The sequence below is a fragment of the Balaenoptera ricei genome, chromosome 5 (assembly GCF_028023285.1).
Source record: "Balaenoptera ricei isolate mBalRic1 chromosome 5, mBalRic1.hap2, whole genome shotgun sequence".
Taxonomy (NCBI): domain Eukaryota; kingdom Metazoa; phylum Chordata; class Mammalia; order Artiodactyla; family Balaenopteridae; genus Balaenoptera; species Balaenoptera ricei.
In genome coordinates, this window is record NC_082643.1 from 6,750,442 (window position 1) to 6,762,846 (window position 12,405).

General features: G+C 42.7%; 1 protein-coding gene across 1 annotated transcript; it reads right to left on the bottom strand.

Moving 5' to 3' along the window:
* Nucleotides 1-1,081: 1,081 nt before the first annotated feature.
* On the bottom strand, nucleotides 1,082-3,168 carry TKTL2 (transketolase like 2; the record flags this gene model as incomplete). The annotated part of the gene is given in 8 exon segments (XM_059924324.1): nucleotides 1,082-1,332; nucleotides 1,335-1,896; nucleotides 1,898-2,016; nucleotides 2,019-2,478; nucleotides 2,480-2,548; nucleotides 2,550-2,749; nucleotides 2,752-3,024; nucleotides 3,027-3,168. Coding segments are annotated over 8 exon segments (1,905 nt in total), but the record flags the coding sequence as incomplete, so codon positions are not given.
* Between the last annotated feature and the right edge of the window lie 9,237 nt (nucleotides 3,169-12,405).

Below are 12,405 nucleotides of genomic sequence, written 5' to 3' on the forward strand. Positions count from 1 at the left end.
TCAGAGAAAAAGGACAGACATCACTACTATCATCCTGAGCAGGCCCCAACTTCTCTGATTCTCCACTTGGCAACTTTTGGTCTCTGCAATACCTTCCAGAACAATGACCCTGAGACAAATTGGTTATGTCTCCAAAGAACTTAATGAGGGCACTTAGTGAAGGTAATAAAACTAAGGAGCTAATTACCTGACAAAAAGTAATTTTAAACTTACTTTTGAACCTTGGGTCCGTGTTTGATTTTCCTGCCTGGTACTTTGTTCTTGTATTCCAGCCACATAATCTACATACTCACAGCGAAAAGCAAGGGGCCTGCTTCAGCCCACACATTGTTTTCCAGTGATTTGTCTCCAGCTCGGACCTTTTCCCAGGATTACTGTTGGGGGACATGACTCTTTCTGCTTCCGGTTTAGATAGAAGGTTTTTCTTTATCAGAGAGAAACCAAGTCACACATACGTGGCACAAACTGAATAAAGCTATTGGTTTTTAAATACTTTATTTCACTGACCCTAGTTTCCTTAGGAGATGAATATAATCAAGTTAGCAACTGGTTTGGTCACTGAGAAAATGAAACATTTCTGAAACCTCACAAAACAGTGTAGTGTGCAAACTAGAACTAGTCAGGCTTTCATCTCTTTACAGAACAGTCTCTGCAAACAGCACAGTACATCATAAGAGCTTTCACTGCTGTCCTTCAGCCTCTAAACTGCAGAGGAGACATGAAGGCAAACTTCCAAGGAAATGCCCAGGGAACTGCAGTCAAACATTATCCAGGAAGCTGCAGGTAGGATGCCATTACGTGAAAGCTCCAACTTGCTTCAAAACCTAGGCTACTGAAGTCTACAATGAAATTCACATTTTCTTTACATACGAAGAAATTACACACATTTAAAGAACTGTTACCTCTATGTTAATTCCCAACCTGGTCGATTATTTGTAGTCTTATCAGCAAACTTTGTATGAGGTGGTTCTTTTGTTTACTATTCTGTTACTTAAACGATTATAACTTGCTTTAATGATTCAAAAATGAGAGTGACATTTGTATATATAGTCACAGTTTAAGAGAAAGGTAGTTGATTTGAATTTCTGAATTAGCAATGAAGAAAGGTGTTAAATGGCTTTGTTTAAAAAACAAAAAAAAGGCCCAACACTATAGATATAAATGATATCTTTGTCACAACAAGTATGAATGTAATATAAAATGAGACCAGTGTTTTAAAACCAATGTGAACAGACTGACTTTTTTTAAGAAATCAGCTATTTGAGTTCATTAAAGTGGATTTCACAGCGGCTATGATGTGTCTAGCACTGATTCCAAACATATCCAGCAATCACTAGGTTTCTCGCTCTTTTTAGGCACTCCTGACACTGCCAGCTGATGAACGTGGACGCCAGCCTCCCCAGAGACGGCTGCACAGACGGCTTCTCCAATGCCAGCTTCTCGGTAGCGATTCTCCACCGTGACAACCCGGCCGCCTGTAGCTTTTGCACTGGATATGGTGGTGGCAGCATCCAGGGGTTTAGTGGTAAACGGGTCAATGACACAGAGAGAAATACCCTGTTGAGAAATGGCATCGGCAGCCGCTAAGGCTTCAGGCAGAGTAACTCCAGCTCCAATAACTGTGACATTGTCATTAACACTGTGGCGGATGACCGTGGCCCGTCCCATCTCAAAATTTTCTTGTGGTATATAGGTGACTGCAGTTTCCGGCCAGCTGGTCCGAACGAAGCACTTTCCTTTGGGGTTGGCAGCCAGACAAACAGCATGCTCTGTCGAGACGGCGTCACCTGGATAGAAAACAGTGCAACTGGGGATGCTTTGGAACATGTCTAGATCTTCCAGGGCCATCTGGGAGGGGCCATCTTCACCAACGGACACCCCGCAGTGGGAACCACTAACTAAGACTGATACTGGTTTGAGATACGGCTCCCTTCCGGATCTGATCAAATGCTCTGCTCAAAAAGGCAGCTGAAGTCCTAACAAAAGCAACGGTTCGACCACGTGTAGCACAGGCCAGTTCTGTTCCGCAGTAAAACACTCAATAAGACGCTCAGAGTGTTCTTTCTTGAATATCTCAGAAGAGATGGAGTTCTTTGGGTCACCACCCAGGACAATGACTCTTTCATCTGCATGGCCCAGTTCAGCCAGAGCCAAACTATATGCTTTCTGAGTAGCTATCTTGTCACCCGCTTTATAATCAGGCAGGCAGGTCATTTTTGTATCTGTGACGCTGACTGGAGGTGAGCCTTCAACAGGGGCTATGAGATTCCTGTTGGTCCGTATCTGACTCTCAGTTCGTCTGATGACTTCATCTGCTCTTCCTTTCGGCACCGGCTTTCCATGCCAGTTCTCCGCATGCTCAACGTCTGGAATACGCCGGCCCCGGAAGGTCTTCGCAACTACGGCAGCGGGCTTGCTCTTCACTCGAGTCGCTTGGCAAAACGCGTGGCACAAGGCCTCCACGTCCTGGCCATCCACTCGCTACCCGAGTGTTCCACCCACAGGCTCCGCGGCGACGCCGACAGATGTCTGCGCGGTGCTTCGGGGCGTGGCACGCCACTGTGTCCCAAGCGGTTCACGGGGAAGACTGCCACGAGGTTATCCAAACTGTAGTGGGCAGCAAAGGCCGAAGCTTCCCGGCCAGAGCCCTGCGAGGCCTCGCCGTCGCCCAACAGGCAGAACACCCGGTAGCGGGCTCTGGCCCAGTACTCGCCAGCGTAAGTCGTTCCACACGCGGCGCCCAACCCAGCCCCAGCGATCCTGTCGCCACGTCGACAGACGACAGTCTGGGGGTGGGATGTCCCTCCGGGGCACAGCGAATGGTCCTCAAGTTCATCAGGTCGGGTTCACTGATGCCGCCCGCCTCCGCCCAGGCGGCACCGAGCAGTGGAGCCGCATGGCCCCTGGAGAGGACGAACCTGTCGCTGTCCGGGGGCTCCGGCTCTGTCTGTCTGTAGCTCGTCGCGTGGAAGAAGAGCACCGACACGACGTCGGCCGCGCTGCAGCACGACGTGGGGTGGCCCTGACGGAATGGGTGCGCAGGCGGTTGGCCAAGTCCTGCAGGACCAGCACGGTGGTCGCCTCCGGGGCGGGGCGGGGCGGCGTCCGCCACGTTGGCGTCTTCCCCGGTTCCTGAGCCGCGAAAGGGGCGGTGCTACGGCGGTCCCGTCACGTAACGGCGCGCCCTGGCCCCGCCTCCGGGGGAACGAGCGGGGCAGTGCCGTCACGTGACCGCTGCCGCGGCTTCGTCAGGTGACAGCGCGCGCCGGCCCCGCCTCCCTGCGGAAACTGCTCGCCAAGCCGGCTTGGGTTCTCGCCCTGCCCCGCCTTCTTCTTCCGGTGAGTGGGTTTTTACTACTTTGTCGCCGGCATGTTCAACATTATGAAAAGTAATTAAATGTCTTCATACCCTTCCTCGTGGTATAAATTCAGAAGGGGGCATTCTTCTGTCCGTGTGTTACGGGAAGCTGTTTGTTGAAGTCGTGCTTTTTTTTTCATCCCGTGAAGCCACGTCCGAGACATCCTCACGGTTCTGTAGCCGAGCATTAATGGGAATTATCCAAAGTCACTTTCAGTCTAACCGATATGGCAGCTCTGTGTCAACGAGACTTTTCAGAGCAGCTGAAAATCCTGTCTGTGACTTGCAGATAGAAGTACCAAAAGGTGCAGGAAAGGTGAAATCTAGACCCGCTGAATGGTGGCGTATCTAGAACTGCAGTTTCCCAAGTATACCCTAAAATACTGTTAGTAATAATAACTTTTAAATAAAATGAATTTACTTGCTTTAGTTATAAAACTAAACTTGTGCCATGGAACACTTCTAGCGGGCAAGGGTTATAGCTTATTGTCTAAAAAAACAAAAACACAATGACAGTACTATATCCTCTCCCACTCTGCGGTGTTGAACAGCTTGACTCTTGAGTAATAATAAGTTAATAATAAGTATTAACTTCACATTAAAATCATCACACTGGACACAAAAAACAAGCAAAAACGCCTGGACTCCACCTTAGGCAAGCCGAATTTTAATCTGTGTTACTAGAAGTCTCGGACGCTATAGTTTTAATGCACCTTTTGATTCTCTGGGCGGAAAATAAAATGGTGTTGCTAAGAGAACTCTCCAAAATGGAGCCGGGAGGCCACTGAAGAAGTGATTCCGAATGGATTCCGAACTTTTGGCCGCTGGTTGTCTTAACACAGGCATCCAGAACACCTGCCCAATGTTCCAGAAACTTAAGATGCTTGTTGGACCCTTACCCTAAGTAACTCTCATAGCCTATCACTTAAGGACAAATATCTCCTTCCTGCATGAGGGTCAGTCATAATTCTTGCCAGACAACTTTAACAACCTTGTGGCTTTTGTCTTTATAAGCCCCTGACTCTTTCTCTTCCCTGCACACTCTTTCAGTTTTACCCCAGTCTATGTCTCCAGAATTGCAATTCCTAAGACTTCAATAAAGCTCTTTGTTCTTGGCACCCTTGATACTGATTATGGTTTGACAGTTCTGATGTTTCGTCAAAGTTAAGAATCAGTCATCTGCAGATAGGCTTACACCAGTGGTTCTCAATGTTGGTAGTACTTTAGAATCATCTGAGGAGTTAAAAAAACAAGTCTCATGTCCAGGCTGCACTCCAAAGCAATTAAATCAGAGTTTCTGGGTAACGGATCTAGGCATCGGTAATTTTTAAAACTCCCCAGATAATCTCAATGTTCAGTTGGGTTGTAAACAACTAACTCAGGGGTCTTGCTACTCTTTGTATATCTCTTATAACTCAGAAAAAAATTTAAATATTATTTGCCACTTAAATTAATTCTACCGTTTTTATATTTAAGAATACATATTAGAATAAACCATAATGGTATGACACTGACAAGATTTTAAGACTTGCTGAAGGAATGTTGGAGTCGGAAGAATCCTTAGAAGGTCATCTTGTATTTACTCTGCATGCCCTTTACGAATTAGTGCTTGCTTACTAGATTAAAAAAGGAAGAGAAAATAAAAACATACCAAACTAGAACTGGGAGTACAGATGGAAATTAAAGAAAAAAATATTCGTAGTATCATAATAGCAAACTATTAGGGGCTGACAGGAAGGCAGTGAATATAAACATAGGTAACTCACTATTATTTTGGCTAAGGAGAGCTCTAATAAACCCAAACAATTGGTACACGTGATAGTATAAAAATGGTCTATGAGGCAGTGTTTACCTGAAAAAAATGGGAGAAATAAGTACTTAACATTTCTTTTAAAGTTCCCAAATTCTTCCATTCGTTTGAAGTATTGCACAACTATTTCCCAAAGTATTAAACGGAAAGTTCTTAACATTAGTAACGATCAATTTTTTTAAGAAAAGAATGTAGTCTTGAAGATTTAATACCCTAGATAGTGAGTGTGAATTTCCCTCTGTTGTTCTGTGAGACCGTGTGGATTTCTTTTTTAACTACATAAAAAAAGAATGTTTTGTAAATTATCTGTAAAATATTTTAAAGTGTTCTGAGATTTTTTAAACGAAGGAAAGGAAATTTATTTATAAATTATTAATATTCCTTGTAGGCATTTTAGTCTTTTAAAATATATTTTCAAATATGCAGTTGAAAGTAACCATTTAAGTATGAAGTATGCATAATTTGATAATGCAGATCACCCAGTGTGGCCGTGAACACAGCTTAGTCAAGTAAATCAGAGACATGACACCACATTCTATTTTCTCCATTTAGAAGAGACTATTACTGACAAAAGGCCAGCCCCCAATTTTTAAGCCAACATGGCAAAAATTTAATTGTCTTGGAGAAAAGTCCATTACTCATTTTAGAACTCATTTTGGAAGATAGTCAGAAGTTTTCTGCAAACAGGAAGAAATTATTCATTTGTTAATTTCGGTTTATACACCTAAAGTAGGGATTGGCAAACTCAAGTACCTCTGGAGTAGGGAGTTAAATGCGTAACTGAATGTAGGATATAATGTAAGAGGATTGGAGGGGCCTGTGACAAACTGGAGGATACAAGCCCACCTAAAGGCATTCAAAATTGAAAAATTTGTGAACATTTTGTTGGGGGAAAAAGCCGTTTCTTCAGGCTGCCAGTTTTACCCCTGATTTAAGGCATGTTGTAAATAAATAAATATTTTGTTTTACCTTTGTTTAAATTTTTCACTATAATTTTTTCTCATAGTACAAAAAAAAAATTTATTGTGTGTACTTCAAATGAAAATAAAACCCAACCAGAGCACTAATACAGATAGCTATGGAGGGAAAAATATAAATAGCAAGAATTGGTAAGTGCAGCTTCTGAGGAAACAAGACACCCCTACTGATTACTCAGGAGGTCTACACCAATTTGTGAAAATATACATTTCCACTGTTTGAGAGTGAGTTGTATATAGATTGGGAACACTGACATTTCGCTGATATCTGAACTGTTGAGTTTTGTTAAAATGGAATTTTATCAATGAAAGACGCAAATGATGCATTCATCCTTTTTCTTCCTTTATTTGAATTTGGTTAGTTTAGTGGGCTAAGTATGGAGTGAGCGAGGGTAAGATTCTTGTGTAGGGCAGTAAGTTTCTTGGGGGAAGAAAGGTGCTCTACTTTCTTGAATTATTGCTTTTGAAATTTATGGCAGATGCTATCACTGATGGTTCTACTTTTTCCATAGTTTATAGAGTCCTTATTTTTTTTGGTAGGGGAGAGAGGTAGACAGTAAAGACCTACTTCTAAAGACCTACTTCTTAAAGTGCTTCTCAGATGAAGAAGTCCTGGGAATGTAATGTACAGCATAGTGACTACAGTTCAAAATACTATATTATATATTTGAAAGTTGCTAGGAGAGTAGATTTTAAATGTTCTCACCACACACACAAACACACACGCACAAATTATAACTGTGAGGAGATGGCGGTGTTAACTAACCTTATTGTGGTAACCATCTTGCAATATAAATGTGTATCAGATCATCACATTTTATGCCTTAAACTGACACAATATTATAGGTCAATTATACCTCAATAAAGCTGAGAAAAAAAATAAAGTGCTTCTCTGCTAAGTCCATTATTTCTAAATCTGCTCCTATTGCCTGTTTTCTCTTCGGACAGTGAGTTACACTGTTCTGCTTTTTGAAATAGCTAGTAATTTAAAAATTAAATGATGGACATTGTTTGGGGGTGCTATATTTTATTTCATTAAATTCTTTTAAAGGGTGTTGGATTTCATTCTAGCAGACAGCTTGGTGCTTTACATTTTTTAAATTTTGTTAAGACCGATATAAAGTATGCTTCACTCTGGTGTTACTGCAAAAGCATAACCTCCCTGGGGTCTCCAATGAAGGTCCCAGGTGTTCAGCAAGGACCCTCTTCTCTTGGCCGGTCAAGATTCAGTTGTGTCAGTCAGCGCTTTGTGAGCTCTGGGAACTGTTTCATTTACTGCCCGGAAGCTACCCGTTGCCTGGCCTCGTAGAGACCTCCAGAATTCTGCTGTGCTCTGTGTAAGACAGCCTTCCCTGCAGTGCTGTCTGCAAAGTGCCTCCAGGAAGATGATGTGGCTTACCTTGTTTGTTTTTCTTCTCTAGGGATCACGGTTCTGCCCTGCCTGTTTTCCAACGTATGAACACTGTTGCTTTCTAGAGTGTCTCTAGTTTTGTTGTTGTTTATGGCTAAAGGGTAAGTCTCATTCTAGTTATCCTATCGTAGTCTCAGAACAGCATTTTAAAATATTTTGAACCATAATACCTTCCATGGGGCATATACTCTCCAGATAACCTAGGTTTTGTAGAATGGGTATGATTTTGGTTAGTGTAACCTTGATAGGAAGTCAAGAGCCAAGTTACAAAAGTAGCCAAAGAGAATTTCTAATCTGACAGGAAGGGAAGATTCATGCTAAGAACAGTGAGGGGAAAGCAGGAAGCCAGATTTTGAAAAGGCCTTGAAATAGAGCCAAGTGAGTTGTTTTTGAGTTTTGTTTTGTTCTCTTGCTTTTGGGTTGAGGGTGAAGTGCAGTGGAAAGGGTTTTATCATCTGAACATCTTGATCATGGCAGTGTTTGGGAAAATTGTTCTGATAGTGTTAGGAGAGATAAAATGAACGTGGGGAAGGCGAGGGTTTGCAATGGTGCCAAAGTCAGACTAGGGAGTTCTTCATCTCATTACCTCCATAAAAATCTGTCCTAGTATGACTCTGGGCGTCCCAGTCCTCCTGTGAATCCTGGGCAAGGCAAATGAAACTCTGACTACAGAAACGTTGATAGAAAATTCCCCTGTACACAGAGCTGTAGTTAGGAACTTTTCTGTTTGCTACACGTATGGTACAAAAGTGTAGCAGAAAATTATAAGACAATTCGTGAATCATAAACACAAATTATAATAGGGAAAATTACATTTCCAGAATTAAGTGTCATGGTTTCCATTAGGACTTATTTATTTCTGTTCCATTTATTACGTTCTTTCTTTCAGATCAATTTCCAAATGTTCTAAGTTCCTGTAAGTTTAACTTGGTGTGTAATAAACAAAATTTCATTTGTTACTCCAAAAAAAAAATACATATATATATAGTTCTGAACATTAAATTTAATGCAAGTAAGTAGAATTATCTGACAAAATTGAGAACAAGAAGTGGAGAAAGCAGCAGGTCTGCAGTAACAAAGGATCACACACTGGGGTTTGGGGGTGGGAGCTAAAACAACAGTGATGATCTCACAGCCCGGGAGGCTGGAGGTCCAAAATCGAGGTGTCAGCAGGCTTGTCCTTCTGAGGACCATGAGGAAAGGATCCACGCCTGGCCTCTCTCCTTGGCTCGCAGATGGCTGTCTTCTCCCTATGGCTCCTTCCCCTCTGTGCATGTCTCTATCCATATCTCCCCTTTTTAGAAGGACATCAGTTATTTTGGGTTAGGGCCCACCTTAACAACCTCCTTTTAATTTGACTACTTCAGGAAAGACTATCTCCAAACAAGGTCACGCTCTGAGGTAGGGGTGAGGACTCCAAGGCATCTTTTGGGGGTGGGAGGGGAGCAGTTCAAATGGTAACACTTGTCTTGTGGTCGTATAACTCCAATAGTCACATGGCCTTCTCCCTCATGCGTGTCTATGTCCAAATTTCTTCTTTTTATCAGGACACTAGTCGTACTGAATTAGGGGCCCACCCTTCTCCAGTAATGACCTCATCTTAACTAATTACATCTGCAATGACCCTGTTTCTAAATAAGGTCACGTTCTGAGGTGCTACAGGCTAGGACTTGTGCACTTGAACCCTAAGCTTGATCACCAGCCCTTATGTTTTTGTTTGTATTAACACATCTCTGATGACACCACAGTCTTTGACCACGTTAACCATCAAATTCAGCTTTTCTCAATCTTCCTTTTTTTAATTGGAAAAGTTTTTAAAATATTGCTTTAAATCAAACACTAGAGAAGAACAGAGTGAAGAGTTATTTTCCGAGCTCCCCCCACCTCAAGCCTCATCTCGTAAACTATTAACAGTTGATTGTTATCCTTGCTGATATTTTCCATACTGTCTTCCTTCCACAGTTTGTTCTAAGTGGGATTTCTTATGCACACTGTCTTATAGCTCACTTTTTCAACTTAACGAGTCTATAAAATTGCCCACATCAGTACATACTGATTTAAATCCTTTTTTAAAGCAGCAGCAAATAATCTTGACTTGTTAACTAGAGTAGCAATCTCGAGGATGTGACCACGAGATGGCACTAGTGCACAACCACCTTTATTGGGAGTCACTCCGACTGATTTGCATGGGGGCGGGGAAAGCCTCTCAGCGCCGACCCCTCCCAAAGGCAGGGTGGACCACTCTCCGGCAGGGTAGTGGTGGGGCATCAGAGAGGGGAGACCCTAGGCCCAGGTAACTTCGAAGAGCCGCAGTGGCTTGGGGTCCTTTACAGCCCCAGGGTTGATCTCGCCTACAGGTAGCAGATGCTGGGTGATGTTTCACAGGGTATGCAAGGCAGGGAGACTCTAAATGGCTAAACATCTGCTCTTCGGAGCTATATTTCAAATAATCGGATGTGTAAACATTTGATTTTGGCACCAATCAGGCTTTTGAGTTACTGGGTCCCAGCCTGCTGTGAGGAAGAAAACAAGATACAACTTTATAGGGGACCACCTTTAACTCTTTTGTATAACAACTAGTTCCCTACTGAAAGACATTTTACAATTTCTCCGCCGCAAAAAAATTGTCACAGATCGTTCAAAAGAAAAATTACCAACCAATTTACATCATATATGACAAAAGGCTCATTTTATTAATGTGATCAGGACGCCCAACAATAAGTAGGATAAAATGGTGAAGAAGCACAGGCTCCTCGAAAACAACCCTGAAAAATGACGGCAGCAGGAAGGAACTGGCTGCTAGAAGTGAGATGACGACTGTGAACCCCCTGGGAAGATGGGGACTCGTGAGCCAGGGGTGGGAGGCAGCGGCCTGGGAGGAGGATGTCCGTCTGGGGGTCTGGAGAGGTTGTTAACTTGAGCCCTTGTCTCCCTTCTTCACCTTAGGGGTGGGGGGCATCACTGGTGTCCCAGCGGTGTGAGGCGCTGGCGGGGGAGACGGAGCCCAGCTAAGTAAGGAGAGGTGAAAACAGGCGCAGGAAGACAGCTGCCCTCGGGCCCTCAGGCCTCCTGCTCTCCTGTCAGCTGAAGTCCTCTGGTCCCTGGAGTCTTTCCTCTGTGATTTCGCCCTCCGTGTTCTCAAACTTTCCAAGACTGACACAGTTGAGGGTGTGACTTTCGGCACGTCCCCAGTACACATTACAGGACAAGAGAGCTGACTCCTTCAGTGAAATGTGATGCTACAGGTTCAAGGAATATACACACCTGAGGAGTACGACTCGAACAGAAAGTTAAAAATAATGAAATTGGGGCTTCCCTGGTGGCGCAGTGGTTGAGAGTCTGCCTGCCAATGCAGGGGACACGGGTTCGAGCCCTGGTCTGGGAAGATCCCACGTGCCGTGGAGCATCTAGGCCCGTGAGCCACAACTACTGAGCCTGCGCGTCTGGAGCCTGTGCTTCACAACAAGAGAGGCCACGATAGTGAGAGGCCCGCGCACCGCGATGAAGAGTGGCCCCTGCTTGCCACAACTAGAGAAAGCCCTCGCACAGAAACGAAGACCCAACACAGCCATAAATTAAAAAAATAATAATAATGAAATTGAACAACACATGCCACCTTAAGCAGAGTTATTGGAACAGATGAACCAATAATTTAAAATGAGTACAGTACATGTTCAAGAGTTGAAGAAGAATATGGTAATAAAGCAAAGTGATAAACTCTTCCAGAAAACAAGTGATATATGATACATATCTGTTAAAAGTAAGGTAGTTAAAATGAAGACACAAGATGGAATATCTAGCAGGATGATTACATCAAAGAATAAAAGGGTAAACTGGGAGATGAAATTAGGAGTAATCCAAGGGGCAGCAGAAATAAAGAGACAGAAAATACAGGAGAAAGGCTGAAAGATTGGGAGAACAGAATTATCAATATCCAGATAATACAAATCCCCAAAAGGAATTGAGAGGCCGTGAGTATCAGGACACATAAGGAAATACCAATACCTAGACACGCTATAGTAAAACTGCAGAAGAGCAAAGGCAAGAGAAATTATGAAAAGATTCCACACAAAAAGTAAACCACCCTCAAAGGAACAAAAATTAGCCCAAAGTGAGACTTCTCAACAGTAAAACTGGATGCAAAAGACAATGGAATAATACATTTGCGCTAAGTTTTTTTTTAACACTTCTTCCTGTGAAGTATAGCCTACAAACATAGAAGTGCATAAACCATAAGTGTGACACATGAAGAAAAATTATAAAGTAAACAGCAAGGTAACCACCACTCAGGTTAAGAATATCGCTGGCCACTTAAGAAAGTATATCTGGAAAATGTAGCTCATTTTGCCTGTTTTTGAACATTATAAATGAACTTTACAAATGAACTTATGTTTACAAATGAACTGTATGCATCCTCTTGTCTATTACTTCTTTTATATTATGATTAAAAATCAATGTTTACCATCACTGTAGTTTGTTAATTTCATTGCTGTATAGAATTTATCACACTTATTTTTCTATTTTTGTTGATGAACAGTTAGATTTTCTCTAGTTTGGGCTATTACAAACAGTACTGTCAGGAATGTTTTCATGTATGTATCCTGAGAGACATGGGCTAGAGTTCCTAGGGTATGTGTCCGGGAATGCCACTGCTGGATTAGAGGATGTACACATTTCAACTTTTCAGATAATGCCAGAGTGGTTTCCCAAAGTGGATAAACAAACAGAAGCTTGCTCTTTGAGGTCAGGAATAAGACAATGATATCTACTATCACTAGTACCGATCCACATTTTTATCATATTAAAGAGTAGTGTTCTATTCCTATTTACATGTATTTATAAAATCTAA